At 44.0% G+C, this 21727-nt stretch overlaps 1 protein-coding gene across 4 annotated transcripts in view; it reads right to left on the reverse strand.

Annotated features, from left to right (window-relative positions):
- The window catches only part of ITGA11 (integrin subunit alpha 11), a 316149-nt gene that overhangs the window by 121030 nt on the left and 173392 nt on the right, over positions 1–21727 (reverse strand). For 3 of the 4 annotated variants that reach the window (XM_030189807.1, XM_030189808.1, XM_030189809.1), the window contains 2 exons: positions 17290–17458; positions 10274–10344 (listed from right to left, as the gene is read on the reverse strand). The exons of the other annotated variant lie outside the window; for it this stretch is intronic. In XM_030189807.1, the coding sequence (XP_030045667.1) occupies positions 10274–10344; positions 17290–17458 (240 nt within the window). The remainder of the gene's footprint in view (positions 1–10273; positions 10345–17289; positions 17459–21727) is intronic. 4 annotated transcript variants of the gene reach the window in all.

Consider the following 21727-nt stretch of genomic DNA (forward strand, 5'->3'; position numbering starts at 1 on the left):
GCCGGTACTCAGTACCCCCAAGTACCCCCTCAAAAAAAGCCCTGCTTTATCTGCCCTGAGCAACCGACAATAGAGGAATAAACGAGCATTTTTCCAGCAGGCATTACATCCAGTGCAGTGTTTTTGCTTTTATTATTAATTTGGGAAGAAAGTTTCACTTCCAAAATCTGGAAAAAATCAAATACAGTATATCTTCTCCTCAAGGCCAGCTCCGAGTTGGCAGTGAGTTTCCTGTGTTGAGAGTGGCTTTGGTTTGTGTGCTGCTCTCCGAGCATTGGGCGGGAACGGGATATGATTTAATTAGCATCTGTTTGTCTACATTTAAATATAATTTGCATTAATCTTTGGAGGGTGGGTCGTTTCTGGTGCTGGAGCCCTCTGAACATTCTGCACAGCTTAACGCCAGGGCTAATCACCTCTAGCGCCCGCGTTAGGTTCTGACCATCAGCATGTTGGAGGCAGGGAGCCAGCCGGACCGGTGCTGCTTAGCTCCCTCTGGTTACATACTGTATTTGAACATGCTCCGAGATTTGCTTATACACAGTCAGGGACAACATTTAAGACAGAGATTGTGTATTAATAAGAGAAGTATACAAGATCAAAATGGGGGTCACGATAAATGTGGTGGATGTAGGTACTGTCCATATGCCTTAGAAACAAAGGTAATTCAAATTCCAAATAGATTATAGAAAACCTTTTTGCTACATTCTAAAATGGACTGTGTGATTTACGGGATAAGGTGTCTTTGTGGCCTATGGTACATAGGTAAAACTGTGAGGAACACTAAATTTTGTTTAGCCCAAAAGATTTTGACAAATACTTGGAGGAAAAGTCCATAGTGTGCTATTGAGGCAGACATGGGAAGCAACTGTTTGCTCTGGGATTTGTAGTATGGAATGTTGCTACTCTGTGAGCTTCTGCATGCAATCTTGTCACTCTTTAGGATTCCAGAATCTTGCTATTCTTTGGGGTTCTACATGGAATCTTGTCACTCTTTAGGATTCCGGAATCTTGCTATTCTTTGGGGTTCTACATGGAATGTTGCTACTCTTTGAGATTCTGCATGGAATCTTATCACTTTTTAGGATTCCAGAATCTTGCTGTTCTTTGGGGTTCTACATGGAATGTTGCTACTCTTTGAGATTCTTCATGGAATCTTGTCACTCTTTAGGATTCCAGAATCTTGCTATTCTTTGGGGTTCTACATGGAATGTTGGTACTCTTTGAGATTCTTCATGGAATCTTATCACTCTTTAGGATTCCAGAATCTTGCTGTTCTTTGGGGTTCTACATGGAATGTTGCTACTCTTTGAGATTCTTCATGGAATCTTGTCACTTTTTAGGATTCCAGAATCTTGCTATTCTTTGGGGTTCTACATGGAATGTTGCTACTCTTTGAGATTCTTCATGGAATCTTGTCACGCTTTAGGATTCCAGAATCTTACTATTCTTTGGGGTACTACATGGAATGTTGCTACTCTTTGAGATTCTGCATGGAAACTTATCACTCTTTAGGATTCCAGAATCTTGCTATTCTTTGTGGTTCTACATGGAATGTTGCTACTCTTTGAGATTCTGCATGGAATCTTATCACTCTTTAGGATTCCAGAATCTTGCTGTTCTTTGGGGTTCTACATGGAATGTTGCTACTCTTTGAAATTCTTTATGGAATCTTGTCACTCTTAGGATTCCAGAATCTTGCTATTCTTTGGGGTACTACATGGAATGTTGCTACTCTTTGAGATTCTGCATGGAATCTTGTCACTCTTTAGGATTCCAGAATCTTGCTATTCATTGGGCTTCTACATGGAACGTTGCCACGATTTGGGTTTCTGCCAGGTACTTGTGACCTGGCTTGGCTTAGCTTAAAGCCCACCTCTTCAATGCTGCGTTCGGCACCTAACCCTTACTGTTCAGTGAATCCAGACTGCCCCAATTTGACTGCCCCTATCGTACTGACCGTTCACTTGTCTATTAGATTGTAAGCTCTTTGAGCAGGGACTGTCTCTCTTTGTTAAATTGTACAGCGCTGCGTAACCCTAGTAGCGCTCTAGAAATGTTAAGTAGTAGTAGTAGTAGCAGTAGTAGAATCTTATCACTCTTTAGGATTCCAGAATCTTGCTATTCTTTGTGGTTCTACATGGAATGTTGCTACTCTTTGAGATTCTTTATGGAATCTTGTCACTCTTAGGATTCCAGAATCTTGCTATTCTTTGGGGTACTACATGGAATGTTGCTACTCTTTGAGATTCTGCATGGAATCTTGTCACTCTTTAGGATTCCAGAATCTTGCTATTCATTGGGCTTCTACATGGAACGTTGCCACGATTTGGGTTTCTGCCAGGTACTTGTGACCTGGCTTGGCTTTGCTTAAAGCCCACCTCTTCAATGCTGCGTTCGGCACCTAACCCTTACCGTTCAGTGAATCCAGACTGCCCCAATTTGACTGCCCCTATCGTACTGACCGTTCACTTGTCTATTAGATTGTAAGCTCTTTGAGCAGGGACTGTCTCTCTTTGTTAAATTGTACAGCGCTGCGTAACCCTAGTAGCACTCTAGAAAAGTTAAGTAGTAGTAGTAGTAGCAGTAGTAGAATCTTGTCACTCTTTAGGATTCCAGAATCTTGCTATTCTTTGGGGTACTACATGGAATGTTGCTACTCTTTGAGATTCTGCATGGAATCTTGTCACTCTTTAGGATTCCGGAATCTTGCTATTCATTGGGCTTCTACATGGAACGTTGCCACGATTTGGGTTTCTGCCAGGTACTTGTGACCTGGCTTGGCCACTGTTTGGAAAACAAGATACTGGGCTCGATGGACCATCTCTGGCCCAGTATGGCTACTCTTATGTTCTTATGTAACATTTAAGTAATATTATTTTGAAACATATGGAAGCACCTTTCGTACAACACTGGGTCACTGCCCCGCATAGCATATAAGATTTGCGATTTGTAGTACTTATTCAGTTGGATAAGAATAGTGTAAAAAAATGTTACAACTGGAAGAGAAATTGATATTCAAGTGGAATACGGAATCTCCGAAGGGCCTTAATGGTCAGTGCGCTAGGAGGCCTGATAGTCATCTTCAGTGCAATTGGCTAGTATAAGTGGTACACGTGGGTGGGAGTCTTAATGGGACTCACGCCATTACTGCCTGAATTGCGGAGTTTCCTGAGTTTGTGTCCGTGAAAGTGCGAGTTAAAATTAAGGTACGAAAGAATAGATTTTATTATATGAAAGGGTTTGGGGGAGTAGCATTTAGGAGCTTCCTTCTATGTTACTGTTATTGTATTTCTTTGAGCTAAAACCCCTGATGACGCATAATAGCGAAACACAAGACTGTGTTGGGTTTAAGCAGATGAAATAACACATGGAGGGGATGTCTAAGTCCGACTTTGGACGTTTTGCAAAAAACATGCAAAATCTGAATTTTTCTTTTTCTTACATTTGTACCCCGTGCTTTCCCACTCATGGCAGGCTCAATACGGCTTACATGGGGCAATGGAGGGTTAAGTGACTTGCCCAGAGTCACAAGGAGCTGCCTGTGCCTGAAGTGGGAATCAAACTCAGTTCCTCAGTTCCCCAGGACCAAAGTCCATCACCCTAACCACTAGGTCACTCCTCCACTCATTTTCAAAAAAAGAAAAAAAGTCTTTTTTTTTTTTTAAATACTGTTTCGAACAAGGTTTTATGATTTAGATGTTTTGTTTTCTGGTCCATTTTCGAAAAAAACCATCCAAGTGCAAAACTCACAAAACCAAGCCATTGGAATGTAGAAGGAGCAAGCATTTTTAGCGGACTGGTCCCCCAGACATCCCAGGAGAGCAATGGTGAACACTAGAGGGCACTACTGTGGATGCACTTCATAAAATGCTCCCAGGTACATATCCCACCATTGCTACCTTATCTTGTCTGCTGAGCCCCCAATAGAAGCTTTTCTGGGGCTTCTATTGGTCCAATTTGGTCCAATAGAAGCTTTTCCGGGGCTTCTATTGGTCCAAATTGGACCAATAGAAGCCTTTCAGGGGCGGGGTGGACGTCAGGGATGACGTAGGAGGCGGGATGTGGGAGGCAGGGTTAGTGACGTGAGAGGCGGGGTTAGTGACGTGGGGCGGGGTTGGTGACGCGGGGGCGGGGTTCTGTGACGCGGGAGATGGGGATTGGTTACGGGCGGGTTTACGGCTCGTTTGGGGCTGGGAAAATTTTTTCCAGCTGGCAACCCTGCTCCAGGGACCTGCATGCTGCTCTAATGGACCTGAGTATAACATCTGAGGCTGGCAAGTAATGTTTTAAATTGCATTTTTGGGGGGTTGGAAGGGGAAGTAAGGAGAGGTCATCTCTGATTCCCTCCAGTGGTCATTTAGGGCACCTTTTTGTGCCTTCTTCATTCTAAAAACAGGTCTAGCTCAAAACAGTTTTAGTCCTGGATGGTTTTCTTTTGTTCTATTATGGCTGAAAAACGTCTAAGGAATGCCCAATGCTGCTTTATGCAACTTTTTAGACGTTTTTCTCTTTTGAAAATGAGCCCAAGAGGCACACAATGAGATGTCAGGAGAAAAGGAGAGAGCTGACATTTGCGTTTCATACTGTTGGCCATTTAAATCAAGACCAGTATACTGATCGGAGTTCCACACAAGCAATTTACTAGAAATGGGCTTCTGCGGTAGTGAACTGAACATCAGAGATTTTGAATGTTAACATGGTGATGGTCGGCTTTAAGAAGAAAAGACAAAAAGTTATAGTTAAGGAATTACAAGATTAATGAGCAACATTTTTTTTATACGTAAAGGATATATGATTCATGCTGATCAGTGGTGTGCTGGAGCAGGCTCTCACAGGCTCGCAAGAGCCGGTTGTTAAGTTTTTAAGAATTTTGGGAGCCGGTTGTTAAATTAGGGCCCTCCATGGCTACTTTAACAACTGGCTCCCAAAATGTGGGCTTGGGCCCCCTGCTGAATTCTCTTTTACTTTGCTGGTGGGGATGCTGAGCCCTGCCAGCCAAGTAAATAGACTACTGCTGCTCCCCGCTCCTTGTTTCCAGCTCTGGGCAGCAGGCTGGGATTTCTCGAGCGTGTGAGAGAAGTTCCAGCATGCTGCTCAGAGTAAGATGTTGGAAGTGGTGGCAGTCCATTTATTGGCTGCCAGCAAAGGTATGCCTAGCGTGCCCGCACGAAGGGAGGGAGGAGAGAGAGACAAGTGTTGCTCCCCCCTCCACCCCCACCCAGCCACCCCTGGCCCTTCCAACTGCAGAGCTGGCTACATCCGGAGAAAGAGCCTGTTAAAAATTTACCAGCATACCCCTGATGCTGATGCTCAATTACAGGTACCGTAATTGAGGGGAAATGGTTATATCGCTGTGTATAACCCAACTGTTATAAATGAATGCGTATGTGGAGTGCGTATGATTTATTAGATAGGGTGGAATGAAAGGTTTAGATGAATGATTGATATTTTATTTAACTTAGAAAGGAGACATTGAGAATTTTAAGAACAAATTTGATGGAATAATTTTGATTTGTAAACTCAATAAAGATATTAAAAATATTGTACAGTTACTTGGGGTTTATTATATTATAAAGACGAAGGTTCACAAGAGGACGGTGACACTGATAGAATTTATAAAATCTGCTGCTGATTTTCTAAACTCTGATTTTTTCCTATGGAGACTCCAGATATTGCAAGACTAAAGGATTTCTGTCCCCTGAGCCCCGAGGTCCATAAATTATCAGCTTGGCTCCTTCCTCTAACTCTGCCAACCTAGAAATACTTAAGGGCTTAGCACTTAAACTGGGATTGAGACCTGAGAAGCCAAATTGGCGGCTGAAGTACTTTAGGAAAGTAACCCTTCCACTGTAGGAAGGGCTTGGGGGAGGGGGGTGGCGTGGGTAAGAGATAGCGCTGGTACACGGCAGGCTCAAATGGAGTCCTGGGTAAGCCAGAGTGTCTGGCCTCCCCCCTCCTGACAGCCCTGCGTAAAGAGCTGCTCTATCTGCAAAAATCCAGAAAAATCTGAAGTCAGGGAACTTGCATGTGACTTTAAACCAGAGATTTTCAACCTTTTTCATCTCACTGCACACTGACAAGGCGCTGAAATTGTCAAGGCACACCATGAGTTTTTTTAAGGATATATGTCCTCTCCACCCCCTTCTCACCCTGCCCACCCTGCCTTGCCCCCTCAAGTTGCTCCCCTCCCCCCCCACACACACACACTTAACTTAAAAACAAACTCACTAGTCTATAATATTATTTGATAAAGGCAAGATAAAAATTTAACAGCTCCTAAGACATGAGAAAGAAAAAAACCCAGGAAGAACAATCCAGCAGGAAAAGCAAGAGAAAGAGACTTCAACAACAGCTATGATTGACACTTCAGTTAGTTTGAGCCTGAGAAGAAAAGCAATTTTTGGATGTCCCCGATGCTGGTGTTCTGCATATGGGAAAACTGAGCATGCGCAAAGTATCCGCGGCAGCGGCTCGCTGACTGTTGAGCTGTGCTTAGGAGGTGCTGGGCACCTTCGGAGACATTTTCAGCTGAGGGGGCTTGGGGATCCCTGCCAGCCACCACAGCCACTGAGAGTCTTGTGGCACACCTGCAGACCATCCACGGCACACCAATGGGCGATAGCACACTGGTTGGAAATGGCTGCTTCACAAGTACAGAAGGGAAAACAGTAAAACTAGAGCACATGAATTGAGGTTGCAGGGTGGTAGACTTTAAGAGTAATGTCGGAAAATTCTTTTTCACAGAGAGGGTGGTTGATGCTTGGAATGTGAAGGAGGTGATGGAATTTAAAAAGGCATGGGATGAACCCAGAGGATTTCTAATTAGAAAATGAATGGTATAAAAAAACAAAACTTAAATGGTTGCATGTGTGTTTGACTTATAGAATTAATATAACTTATGTGCATATGTCTGACAAAGGGGCAGCAAGAGTCATTGGGCCCCCCCATGGGCACTGCATGCGCCCCCCATCTGCACACCGCTGCCCCCCCCCCCCCCCCCGCAAACTAGTGCACCCTCCCCGGTCCTACCAATATATACGAATTGTAGCTACATAATAGAAGGTTCCACACTAGGAGTCACCAACCAGGAAAGGAATCTAGGCGTCATCGTTGATGATACATTGAAACCCTGTGCTCAGTGTGCAGCGAAGGCTAAGAAAGCAAGTAGAATGTTAGGTATTATTAGGAAAGGAATGGAAAACAAACGTGAGGATGTTATAATGCCTTTGTATCGCTCCATGGTGTGACCGCAACTTGATATTGTGTTCTATTCTGGCCACCGCATCTAAAAAAAGATCTAGTGGAATTAGAAAAGGTACAGAGAAGGGCGAAGAAAATGATAAAGGGGATGGAACAACTTCCCTATGAGGAAAGGCTAAAGCGGCTAGGGCTCTTCAGCTTGGAGAAAAGATGGCTGAGGAGAGATATGATAGAGGTCTATAAAACTGAGTTCGATTCCCACTTCAGGCATAGGCAGCTCCTTGTGACTCTGGGCAAGTCACTTAACCCTCCATTGCCCCATGCAAGCCGCATTGAGCCTGCCATGAATGGGAAAGCGCGGGGTACAAATGTAACAAAAAAAAAAAAAATGAGTGGAGTGGAATGAGTAGACGTGAATCGTTCGTTTACTCTTTCCAAAAATACTAGGACTAGGGGGCATGCAATGAAGCTACAGAGTTGTAAATTTACAACGAATTGGAGAAAATGTTTCTTCACTCAACGTATAATTAAACTCTGGAATTTGTTGCCAGAGAATGTAGTAAAAGCAGTTAGCTTAGCGGATTTTAAAAAAGGTTTGGATGGCTTCCTAAAGGAATAGTCCATAGAGCATTATTAAAATGGACTTGGGGAAAATCCACTGCTTATTTCTTGGATAAGCAGCATAAAATGTTTTGTACTTTTTTGGGATCTTGCCAGGTATTTGTGACGTGGATTGGCCACTGTTGGAAACAGGATGCTGGGCCTGATGGACCTTCAGTCTGTCCCAGTATGGCAATACTTATGTAGGTCTGCCATCCATAGGTTTTGTTTGCTGCATAGTTTCTGAGTAGCATATTTGTATGGTTGTTGTATGTTACTTCACTGTATCTAGCAGTGGAGGGATTTTGTGTTATGCATTTATTTATTTATTGGTTCTTATATCCCACACTACGCAAAAATAATTTCAATTCATTGTGGCTTACGTACATTTCAGAAGTTGAATTACAACGAGTGAGATTTGAAGATTACAAAGTGAGAGTACAATTTTACAGTGTTACGATGGTCAATGGAAATACTGAAATTAATTAGCATCTCGAGATAAAACCTTTACGAACAGGAAAGTTTTTAAGGTTTGCGAAAGGACAGGTAGATATCGTTATGTCTTATTTCTCTTGGAAGAGAGTTCCACCATTTTGTACCTAAATATGAAAAGCCGCAGGTAAACATAGATTTGTATCTGATATTTTTCCAGCTAGGGAAACGCATTTCATGCCGGGAAGTCTATCAAGTTTTGTATGCAATCGGACGTCATTCTGTAAAGTATTACTGATGCAACATCAGAATTTGAATATATATTTGGTCTGTATGACAAGTGAGAAATCTGGGACTTATGTGTTACATAGAGATATTTTTATATGGGATTGAATAGTGGGAAATTCACCTTGAACGTACTGTCAACAATGAAATATTTAGGAGTGCTTTTGTTCAGCTGTGAATTTTAGTGTTCAGTGTGTCACATACATCAACATTGACCTTCAGGTGTGTCACAACAGAAGAAAGAATGAGACCCACTGCTCTCCCAATTCATACTCCTTTAAGGCCGGGGGAAGTTTTACCTGTGGAAAAAATTCAAGAGTCTCTTGGATACTTCTTGATTTATTAAGACCACAGGTATTGCAATGTGCCTTATGCTGGGATTCTACAGTGTTTCTTAGAAAATGTCGACTATTGCAGAAAACAGCAGTAGAAATGATTTCTAGACTCAAGAAATGTAATAGCTACTTCTGTATTGGTAACAGCTCCATTGGTTACCAGTTCAGGCACGTACCATATTTAAAGTGGTTTACTTGACTTATGAAATATTTCATTCATTCCACAGCTGCTCCAGTAGCTCGTAGAATATCTCGATTGGGTGCTTCAGTAAGAGATGTCCATTTTAAGCGGGTTTTAGAGAGTTCGTTTTCCTATCGGGCTACAAAATTTGGAAAGATCTACCACCGAATGTTAGATTATATCTTCTTATTTTTCGTTTTATAAACAGTTAAAACTTTTTTATTTCCTACTTTTAGTGTAAAAATAGAGTAGCACTATATTTCAAAATTATTTTGCTGACTTTTGAATTTTATAATTTTGTAGAATTTTTAATGATTGTGTTTGTTATTTCCCAATGAATTCACCGGTTCTCTTTGTTTGAATCCACTTTGGATCAGTTCAGGGGGGGAAATGGGTTATAAATACATGAGACTAAGATTGAGATTGGACTAACTGCCTGCAACCTCCCAGCATGCATTGGTCCCGGCCCTGATCCCAACCAAATATATTTTTTTATGCAAGAGGCCCTCCTACGAGGTCCTGCTACGGGCACACAATGGGATCCCCTTAGGCCTAGATTCGAGCATGACCATGGCTGCTTCTCAGCATCGCCAGGGCAGGGGCTGGGAGGGTTCTACAGGCACAACTGCTCATTACCTCCTGTCACTGAGAGGGATACAGTCTCAGAGGAGGCTGTCAGGTGGTTATCAAAACAAGTGGATGGAAGGTGAGCAGTACCAAGAGAAAGTAACAAAGATCTCTGTAATCCAGAACAGGGGCGTAGCCAGACACCCAAGTTTGGGTGGGCCTGGACCCAAGATGGGTGGGCAGAACTCCACCTTGTCCTACAAGTGATTTGGATTCTCCCTCTCTCGCCTGCATGCCATATGGTCTTTCAAACATCCCCTCTCCCCCATATACCTTTTAAATAGCAGATTTTCATTGGCAGCAAACAAGTGTCGGGAGTATTTGGGTGGTGGGGCTTGGGATCCCTGCCAGCCACATTATAGGTGTGCTGCTACTTGGTGGGCCTGAACCTAAAGTGGGTGGGCCTGGGCCCACCCCAGCCCGCCCTTGGCTACGCCACTGATCCAGAACATCTTTTAGCAGGAAAGGAAAAGAGGGAGGATGTGGAGAAGATCAGGAGGAAGAGGAAGAAAAGGCGGAAAGATTAGTCCTGGAGATGATGGGCTACAGTCTAACCACTAACACAGCGATCCATAGTTAGAATTCATAATTTGGAGACCCGGCTTCCTACCTCCACAATGTGTGAGGAAAATCCAGTCTGGGACATTTCTAGGCCGAAGGCAGCTTCATTCTTATTGGATCCTATAAGAAAGAAAGGAGATGAGCAGAATGAGAGTCAGAGAAGAGACAGTGAAAGCTGAACCTCTAAACAGCAAGGTTACAAGGGTCAAACTGCAGACATCATATGGTCAAGGAGCCAGCATCAAACCAGAAATACTGTTAATTTTATGTGGGAAACATTACAGACAGAACAGCTCAGGGTACTGGTATCAAACTGGAAAAGCTGGAACTTTCACAGAGGACATATCAAACTGAAAATACTGCTAATTTCAGACAGGACACCTGGAGACAGGACATGTATCATAAGAACATAAGCATTGCCATACTGGGACCGACCAAAGGTCCATCATGCCTAGTATCCTGTTTTCCACAGTGGCAAATCCAGGTCATAAGTACTTGGTAAGATCCCAAAAGAGTAAAATAGATTTTATGCTGTTTATCCTAGACATACACAATGAATTTAGCCAGATCTATCTTAATAATGGCTTATGGACTTTTCTTTTAGGAAATTATTCACATCTTTTTTTAAACCCCACTAAGCTAACTGCTTTTACAACATTTTCTGGCAATAAATTCCAGAGTTTTATCAGACGCTGAGCAAAGAAATACATTCTCCAATTTGTTTTAAATTTCCTACTTAGTAGCTTCATTGTGTGCCTCCTAGTCCTAGTATTTTTGGAAAGAGTAAACAAGTGATTCATGTCTACCTGTTCCACTCCACTCAGTATTTTATAGACCTCTATCATATCTCCCCTCAGCCATCTCTTCTTCAAGCTGAAGAGCCCTAGCTGCTTTAGCCTGTCCTCATAGGATATCTTCTTTGAGATGCTGTGACCAGAATTGCACACAGTATTCGAAGTGTGGTTACACCATGGCACAATACAAAGTCATTAAAATATTCTAATTTTTATTTTCCATTCTTTTGCTAATAATTCTTAGCCACTGCTATACGTCGAGCAGAGGGTTTCAACGTATCATCAATGATGACACCTAGATCCTTTTCCTTGACGGAGACGCCTAATGTGGAACCTTGCATCATGTAGCTATAGTTTGGGTTCCGCTTCCCTAAATGCATCATTTTGCACTTGCTCACATTAAACATCATCTGCCATTTGGATGCCCAGTCTCAAAAGGTCCTCTTGTAATTTTTCATAACCAGACCAAAGAGCGAACAAAATGATAAAGGGGATGGAACTCCTCCCATATGAGGAAAGGCTAAAGAGGTTAGGGCTCTTCTGCTTGGAAAAGAGATGGCTGAGGGGGGATATGATTGAGGTCTGTAAAATCCTCAGTGGTGTAGAACGGGTACAGGTGAGTCGATTTTTCACTTTTTCAAAAAGACTAGGGGACACTCAATAAAAATACATGGAAATACCAGTGGCGTAGAAATGGGGGACTACAGGGGCCTGGGCCTCTCCAAATTGGATCTGTGGCACCTGGCTTGGTGACACTTTGGAAGATGCGGTAACAGTGGTTAGCGTCTCTGGGTTTAAAAAAAGGTTTGAACAAGTTCCTGGAGGAAAAGTCCATAGTCTGCTATTGAGATGGACATGGGGGAAGTCACTTCTTGTCCTGGGATGGTAGCATGGAATGCTGCTATTAATTGGGATTTTTTAAATTTTTTATTTTTGTTACATTTGTACCCCGCGCTTTCTCACTCATGGCAGGCTCAATGCAGCTTAGGTACTTATTTGTACCTGGGGCAATGGAGGGTTAAGTGACTTGCCCAGAGTCACAAGCAGCTGCCTGTGCCTGAAGTGGGAATTGAACTCAGTTCCTCAGGAACAAAGTCCATCACCCTAACCAGTAGGCCACTCCTCCACTCTGTCAGGTACTTGTGACCTGGATTGGACACTGTTGAAAGCACGATACTGGGCTAGGTGGACCATTGGTCTGACCCAGCATGGCTATTCTTATGTTCTTAATAACTTTGAATAACTTTGTGTCATCAGCAAATTTAATTACCTCACTAGTTACTCCCATCTCTAGATCATTTATAAATATGTTAAAAAGCAGTGGTCCCAGCACAGACCCCTGGGGAACCCCGCTATCTACCCTTCTCCATTGAGAATACTGACCATTTAACCCTACTCTCTGTTTTCTACCTTTTAACCAATTCTTAATCCATAGTAGGACACTACCTCCTATCCCATGACTTTCCAGTTTCCTCAGGAGTTGTTCATGAGGTACGTTGTCAAATGCCTTTTGAAAATTCAAATACACAATACTGACTGAATTACCTTTTTCCACATGTTTATTTGTCCCTTCAAAGAACTGTAGTAGATTGGTGAGGCAAGTTGACCCTACACTAAATCCATGTTGGCTTTGTCTCATTAATCCATACTTATGTATATGCTGAGTAATTTTGGCACCAACATAAGGCTCACCGGTTTATAATTTCCCGGATCATCTCTGGAGCCCTTTTAAAACATTGACGTCACATTAGCCACCCTCCAATCTTCCTGATGGTTATGTAGGCCAGTAGCGTAGCCTGACGGCCAATTTAGGGCGGGCCTGAGATCAAAGTGGGAGGGGCCAAAAATGTCATGTCCGCTGCAGCCGCCCACTTCCGCCCAATGCAAAAGCTAAATTTAACTTCCGCCTCCCCTCCCAGCGGCCCCCTTTCTCTCTCTTTCTCCTACCAAAGTAAATGCTGGTGTGGATCTCCAAGCCCCGCCAGCCACAGACTTTCTTCTCGCCAAACGAGCTTACTTCTTGAGCGGCTGCCAACACTGTCCCCGAAAGGCTACTGCCAGATGCCGGCCTCCGCTTATGCTCAATTTCGCGAATGTGTGAAAACTGAGCATGCGCACGGTGGAGGGGTCTGCGTCCGGTGGCAGTGCTGGCGGCCGCCCAAGAAGTAAGCCCATTTGTGGACCCCAGCCCACCTGTGGCAATACCACGGTGTAGACTATGGAAATACTGGCTGTGCAATCTAGAGGGGTCAGGATGAAGGTGCAGGTGGGGGAGGAGGTGTAATCCATCTCCACTCTGCCTCAGAACAGACAGTGTTAAAAAACTGGGGGAGGATGACGTTTTGAAAGAGACACAGAGAAGGCGGAAGCAATTTTTATTGTTAAAACCTGCTGTCAGTGGCGTAGCCAAGGGTGGGCTGGGGTGGGCCCAGGCCCACCCACTTTAGGTTCAGGCCCACCAAGTAGCAGCACACCTATAATATGGCTGGCAGGGACTCCAAGCCCCACCAGCCAAAAACTCCCAACAACTGTTTGCTGCCGGTGAAAATCTGCTATTTAAAAGGTATATGGGGGAGAGGGGATGTTTGAAAGACCATATGAGAGAGGGAGAAACCAAATCACTTGTAGGACAAGGCGGAGTTCTGCCCACCCACCTTGGGTCCAGGCCCACCCAAACTTGGGTGTCTGGCTACGCCCCTGCCTGCCGTTCTCCAACTTGCAGGAGTATTTTTTTTAAGATCGCCTTGTAAATGTATCATACGATACAATTCACTAAAATATGTCTTTATGGATCCTTCACATTTAACATCATTCATTGCCTCAAAAAGATCTGAAGGAGTTTAATGTTGTTTTAATTCTCTGTTCTGTTCTAAGTTGCTGATTAAGTTCTGCAAATTGTTTTTTTTTTTTTTCTTTTCCTCCTGAATTTGTTTCTTGGAACCCAATTTAAGTGGACTTGAATGTTAGCAATTATGTATATTATACTATATTACTTGAGAATTGTGATCTATATTGCGCAGAGAAGGGAGACTAAAATGATAGCGGGGATGGGACGACTTCCCTATGAAGAAAGACTAAGGAGGCTAGGGCTTTTCAGCTTGGAGAAGAGACGGCTGAGGGGAGACATGATAGAGGTATATAAAATAATGAGTGGAGTGGAACAGGTGGATGTGAAGCGTCTATTCACGCTTTCCAAAAATACTAGGACTAGGGGGGCATGCGATGAAACTACGGTGTAGTATTTTTATTTTATTGTCACATTTGTACCCTGCGCTTTCCCACTCATGGTAGGCTCAATGCAGCTTACATGGGGCAATGGAGGGTTAAGTGACTTGCCCAAAGGAGCTGCCTGTGCCTGAAGTGGGAATTGAACTCAGTTCCTCAGGACCAAAGTCCACCATCCTAACCACTAGGCCACTCCTCCACCCAACGTGTAATTAAACTCTGCAATTCGTTGCCGGAGAAAGTGGTGAAGGCGGTTAGCTTAGCAGAGTTTAAAAAGGGGTTAGACAGTTTCCTAAAGAACAAGTCCATAAACCGCTACTAAATGGACTTGGGAAAAATCCACAATTCTAGGAATAACATGTATAGAATGTTTGTACGTTTGGGAAGCTTGCCAGGTGCCCTTGGCCTGGATTGGCCGCTGTCGTGGACAGGATGCTGGGCTCGATGGACCCTTGGTCTTTTCCCAGTGTGTGGCATTACTTATGTACTTTACCGGATCAAGTGTATAACCTTGAATATGATTTAAAATGTAAAAATAAACTTTAAAAAAAAATCTGGGGGAGGAATCCATTTCCATAAACCTGAATCAGTCAGAATCCATCCAAACAACACTGAGTGACTTGGGGACACAGTTATTTCTAGTTACAAATAAAGATGCCCCCAACTGCCACTGATATTTCTGCCATAAATAGCTTTGGTAAGTTTAGAGCAGAGGTTCTCAACCCAGTCCTCAGACACATCTAACCAGAGATAAATTTGCATGCACTAACTCCATTTTATGTAAATCTCTCTCATGCATATTCATTGTGGATATCTTGAAGACCTGACTGGATTACAGGGAGCTTTTCGCAGCGCTGTATAAGCTATCGAACAGCTGGAGTGATCTCAGATGAGTCTTTACAGCCACCCCAATTTCTGCTAGAAATCTCTATGTGATTCAGGCAGGCTATTTGAGTTTCCAGAAAGTGACAAAAGTTGTTTATTAGGTTGTGTTAGTAAGTTTTTGGAGTGGGTATATGTAAAAGGGATGGTTTAACTTTTTATGTGTTTGTTCTAATTTGTTGGAATTGTATTTTTAGGTTTATATCACTCTGATATTTATTAGAAGGGAGCTCTAAAAGTATACAGACTGTACGTCATGTAGAGTATGGAAGGGACAAATCTGAACAACTAAATCAAAAATATACAAAAGTCAGTTCAGGGGACTGGGGAGTAATTTATCTGCATGGGCCTGGAGTGGTCAGTTTTAGTGGACTGGGGGAGTAATTTAAATCTCCTCGTAGCCTGGAGCAGTCAGTTTTAGTGGAATGGAGGAGTAATTTATCTCCATGTGGCCTGGAGCGGTCAGTTTTAGTGGACTGGGGGAGTAATTTATCTCCTCCACGTAGCCTGGAGCAGTCAGTTTTAGTGGACTAGGGGAGTAATTTATCTCCACGTGGCCTGGAGTGGTCAGTTGTAGTGGACTGGGGGGAGTAATTTATCTCCATGTGGCCTGGAACGTTCAGTTGTAGTGGACTGGGGGGAGTAATTTATCTCCACGTGGCCTGAAGCAGTCAATTTTAGTGGACTGGGGGAGTAAGTTATCTCCACGTGGCCTGGAGCGGTCAGTTTTAGTGGACAAGGGGAGTAATTTATCTCCATGTGGCCTGGAGCGTTCAGTTTTAGTGGACTGGGGGAGTAATTTATCTCCACGTGGCCTGAAGCAGTCAATTTTAGTGGACTGGGGGGAGTAAGTTATCTCCACGTGGCCTGAAGCGGTCAGTTGTAGTGGACTGGGAGAGTAATTTATCTCCATGTGGCCTGAAGCGGTCAGTTGTAGTGGACTGAGGGAGTAATTTATCTCCACGTGGCCTGGAGCAGTCAGTTTTAGTGGACAAGGGGAGTAATTTGTCTCCATGTGGCCTGGAGTGTTCAGTTTTAGTGGACTGGGGGGAGTAATTTATCTCCACGTGGCCTGAAGCAGTCAATTTTAGTGGACTGGGGGGAGTAAGTTATCTCCACGTGGCCTGGAGCAGTCAGTTGTAGTGGACTGGGGGAGTAATTTATCTCCATGTGGCCTGAAGCAGTCAGTTTTAGTGGACAAGGGGAGTAATTTATCTCCATGTGGCCTTGAGCGTTCAGTTTTAGTGGACTGGGGGGAGTAATTTATCTCTATGTGGCCTGAAGCGGTCAGTTTTAGTGGACTGGGGGGAGTAATTTATCTCCATGTGGCCTGAAGCGGTCAGTTGTAGTGGACTGGGGGAGTAAGTTATCTCCACTTGGCCTGGAGAGGTCAGTTTTAGTGGACAAGGGGAGTAATTTATCTCTATGTGGCCTGGAGCATTCAGTTTTAGTGGACTGGGGGGAGTAATTTATCTCCACGTGGCATGAAGCAGTCAATTTTAGTGGACTGGGGGAGTAAGTTATCTCCACGTGGCCTGGAGCGGTCAGTTTTAGTGGACAAGGGGAGTAATTTATCTCTATGTGGCCTGGAGCGTTCAGTTTTAGTGGACTGGGGGAGTAATTTATCTCCACGTGGCCTGAAGCAGTCAATTTTAGTGGACTGGGGGGAGTAAGTTATCTCCACGTGGCCTGAAGCGGTCAGTTGTAGTGGACTGGGAGAGTAATTTATCTCCATGTGGCCTGAAGCGGTCAGTTGTAGAGGACTGGGGGAGTAAGTTTTCTCCACGTGGCCTGAAGCAGTCAGTTTTAGTGGACAAGGAGAGTAATTTATCTCCATGTGGCCTTGAGCGTTCAGTTTTAGTGGACTGGGGGGAGTAATTTATCTCTATGAGGCCTGGAACACTCAGTGTCAGTGGAGGGGGAAATAATCCATCCAGAAACTCACCACATGGCCAGACCTGCCCACCAATTCGGATCACAGTCCAATAAACTTCTCTGCCTCATGGCTCTATCTCAGGACTGATGTATTAGTATTTACAGCGATCTCAGAACAGCCAGTTCACATCCTGTCTTTTTTTCCTGGAAATAGTGTGAGGTGAACAGCTCCTCAGCAGCCCAGAAACAAGACACCCCAGCTGTGAAGACACTGATTTCCACTGCTCACCGCCTTCCAGACTAAAGATCCTCTCTCCTAGGGCATCAACGATGTCCTTCAGCGCAGCCTCATCGGTCACATTGAAGAAATGTTTGTCATCGGGGTCACTGGCGATGTACCTTATCTCATTCAGGAACGCTTCAGGGTTAATTCCTCTTCGGTTATAATAACCCAGAACCTGGAGAAATGGAAAGCAGACGTTTATATACTCCCCACCTCACTCTTACCCCCCTGAACCTAACAGGAAGATTTTCAGCCAACAGATGACTTGTCCCAGCCGAGACGTTATCTGGGAGCGCTTTCAGTGAATGTGTAATTTGTGTGTGTACTAGTAAGCTCTCAGAACAAGACGATTTCAAACCCAAGACACCAGTGTATAGATAGCAGAGGTACAATGGCAGTGGCAGTTGGATATGTTGTAGGCCTCAGCTTGAAAGAGTGGGTTAAGAAATCCCAGATAAATGTAATTTCATTTTCTTCTTTGGCTTGTTCTTCTGAAGAACCTCCTGAGGATTTCTTCCTGGTCACACCCAGGCTGCTTTTACTACTACCACTACTTAACATTTCTAGAGCGCTACTAGGGTTACGCAGCGCTGTACAAAATAAACAAAGAAGGACGGTCCCTGCTCCAAGGAGCTTACAATCTAAAGGACGAAATGACAAGTTGGTGCAGACTAGATTTCCTGGGTAGAGGTGTAGAGGTTAGGTGCCGAAGGCGACATTGAAGAGGTGGGCTTTAAGGAGAAATTAGATCTTACCTGCTAATTTGCTTTCCTTTAGTCCCTCTGGACCGGACTCTAGAGAGCCAACAGGAGCCCTGGCCATGTGACCTTAGCCTCAGTATTTTCTCAGTCTCCCAGCAGGTAGGAAGTGAGCCCATTAGTCTCTCTCCTTTTCTCTTTAGATATTACAGATATTTGTGATAATTCTTCTGTGCCTGGAATCTTATTTAGAGGCTTGACAGGGTTTCCTTTCTCTTCTTTCTTTGACAGCCTCGGGGGTGTTAAACTCGGGTGTCTCGAGTCCACCCCCCTTCCTCCCCATCTCCCTGGCTTAGCAGGGAAGGGCCGTCCCTTTCTCTGGAAAGGTGTACCGTCTTTGGGAGAGGCAGCCACTTTTAACAGGTAGCTGCTTTAAAAGAATTAAATCAAATAAAAGGAAATTCAAAGAAGCAGCCTTTCTTTCCCCAGACTTCTAACGAGCAGGCAGCTCCAGTGTTTTATTATGATTGAGGGGTTATAAAAAAAAAAAAAAAAAACAAACAGAAGAAAATAATTCAGTATCTGTGACTTTAAACAGCGATTTTTCTCGTCAGATTTAATTTCCTCCATTTTCTTGCGTTTTGGCGGCGGCAGTTTAAACAAATGAAAAAAAAAAAAAAAAGGTGCGAACCACGTAAGCGCGGCCACCTGTTTTTTCCGATATGGCTTAAAAGTTCAAACAGCTGCTGTCGGTCAGCGTCGCGCAGTTCACGCAGCCGGAACATGTAAATTTTGCTCTCCCTTCAAGGTTTCTTCGGGTCCGGTGCTGCCTCCAGTTTTTTCGGGGCCTTTTTCGCCGGCTGTTGTTTCTTCGCCGTTCCACTGGGCTCCGCTTGTTCAGAGGTGTCAGGCGCGCTGTCGACGATCGCCACAGGGCCAGTGGAGCGAACGGCGGCCATTTTGTTTCTCCCTCCATCTTATCAGTCGGGGATCTCTCTGCTGAAGGTAAGGCTGCAGTTCATAGAGCAGTTCGGCTCCAAGATGTGTACACTTTTGTATGTGCTGAACGGCGTATTCTAAAATGCTCTTCACATCAGCAGGCAATATTTGGTTGAAAGGGGGCTCCTTTCATATATGGATATATAACAAGCTTTTCTTCTTTTAAATTTCTATGTATCACGGGGCTGTTAACACTAGTTTTTTCTGGTGCTCAGTCATTTTTCATTGCCTGGTGGAAAATCTACATCTTATCATAATATCATAATTCATTTCAAGCATTTTCCTCAATAGCTGTAGTATTATACAGTGTTTTAAGAACTTTAGAAACTTTCTCTATAGGCATAGAGTAAATTTCTGTCTTTCTCATTCCCTGGTGAATAGGACTACATTGTCTAAGAGTCAATTGATTGGTACTTTGCAATTCTGACCATAATATTTTAGTTCCTTTCAAGCATTTTACTCCATGCCTATGATGTTATATAGTGTTTTAAGAACTTAACAGACACTCTCAATGGCTGTAGTGTTATACAGTGTTTTCTTTTTCCGACTTTAAGAAGCCTTCTCTAGAGGCATACAGTATATTGTTCAGATGCCATGGGGATATATCAGCTCTTTCATATTCTCTGAGGGACAGTCCTGTCTACCAAGCTCCCAGTCACTCAGCTGCCTTAGCAGGCATGCTTTATTCATGTCTTCCCTTCTTTTCCAACTGCCTTGAAGCCTCTCATTTTTCATTTTAGCTTTCTTCTGGTTTTTACAGGACATATGGTCACTTAGAGAATAAAGTCATCCTTTCACTTAAAGATAGTGGACGGTCCTCAAACCATCTACTCGTGTTTGTCACTACTCTATCAGTTCAGCATTGGCAGATTATAAACATCCTGGTTTGGTCCAGTATGCCTATACATACCATCTGCCTGCTGGTAGGCGAGCACAACCCATCAGTCCAATCCTGGTCCGGTCCGGAGGGATGCTAAGGAAGCAGAGATTTGAAGATGGGGAGGTAGGGGGCCTGGCGTATGGGCTCGAGGAGTTTGTTCCAAGCGTGGGGTGAGGCGAGGCAGAAAGGGCGGAGCCTGGAGTTGGCAGTGGTGGAGAAGGGTACTGAAAGGAGGGATTTGTCTTGAGAGCGGAGGTTACGGGTAGGAAAGTAAGGGAAGATGAGGGTAGAGAGGTAAGGAGGGGCTGCAGATCGAGTGCATTTGTAGGTTAGTAGGAGAAGCTTGAACTGTATGCGGTACCTGATCGGAAGCCAGTGAAGTGACTTGAGGAGAAGGGAGATGTGAGTATATCGGTCCAGGCGGAAGATAAGACGTGCAGCAGAGTTCTGAATGGACTGAAGGGGGGATAGATGGCTAAGTGGGAGGCCAGTGAGGAGTAGGTTGCAGTAGTCAAGGCGAGAGGTAACGAGAGAGTGGATGAGAGTTTGGGTGGTGTGCTCAGAGAGGAAAGGGCAGATTTTGCTAATGTTATAGAGGAAGAAGCAACAGGTCTTGGCTATCTGCTGGATGTGCGCAATCTCTCATACTACTCCGACGACTTCTTCCCTTTAAAGCACTGCCTAGAAAACAAACCTTCCTCCGCCTACCTTGTGACAAGGTAAAATCTCCCATACGTGTGACATGTGGCCAGGAAATCCCCCCCTCTCCCTCTTCCAGGAATATCTCTGCAAATTAGGCTATGTTTAAGTTATTTATTTACACTTTCCCAGCCTGAAAAGGGTCATGTTTTGAAATATTTTCAGACAGCTGGAAGTCCATATACATCCTGCTGACTCATGTTGATTAACTCTGTTTTTAGGGAAGAAAAAAAAGGAGGAAGGGTGCCTCACGTGAATGTGAACAGCCACACAAAAGAGTGAGGCTGACTCGGAGAGGATATAAAAATGTAAAAGTCTTTATCATAAAAGGCATAAAACCGACTCAACATTTATTACGTCACCGGTTTATCGGTAAGGCATTGTTAGCATTGCAGAGCGTTTTTTTTTTCCAGTTGGAACCACCCGGCATTTTAACAGCCAGGATGATCTTGACATCTCTTTTAAGTCAAGTTTCTTTGTTTGACACCTGAGTTAGGCCTTCTGTGCCGAAACACGGCCGTGTAGGGTCGGTTTTATGCCTTTTATAATAAAGACTTTTACATTTTTATATCTTCTCTGAGTCAGCCTCACTCTTTTGTTTTGCTAACTCTGTTTTTACCCACATAACCGGTGATCAAATCTTTACAAGTTTACCCACATATATATTAATGTGCTGCTATTCCCCATCTAATCAGTGTCACAGACCAGCTGTCAGATCTATCCTCCTTCCATTCCAGGCCGTGGGAAGTGTGTCTGGGTCTTGTTCTGCAGATCATACTTTCCGCAGTTGAGTCTGAGTCTACATTTTCAGTTCCTGAACTCTTCATGTTCCTGGAAGTCTCACCTTTTCTACCTACCATGTGCTCTGGTTTCTAGGGGTCTCTTATGGTATTGAGAGCCCCCACATGCTTTGTTCCTTAGAGAGCTACATTCTCAGGGAGGTGGGGGGGGGGGGGGGGCATTTATTAGACCTAGGTCTTCTGAGATCCTCTCTAATTCATGGAATGACCTCCCGGTGGAAGCGGTAGAGATGAAAACAGTATCTGAATTCAAGAAAACTTGGGACAAGTACAGGATCTCTAAGGGAGTGATAGGCGGACTGGATAGGTCATCTGGAGACCAATATTCAAAACTATTTAACCGGTGAGGCACGGCTCCTGGTCTAGGG

This window comes from Microcaecilia unicolor, chromosome 1 (genome assembly GCF_901765095.1).
Source record: "Microcaecilia unicolor chromosome 1, aMicUni1.1, whole genome shotgun sequence".
NCBI lineage: Eukaryota > Metazoa > Chordata > Amphibia > Gymnophiona > Siphonopidae > Microcaecilia > Microcaecilia unicolor.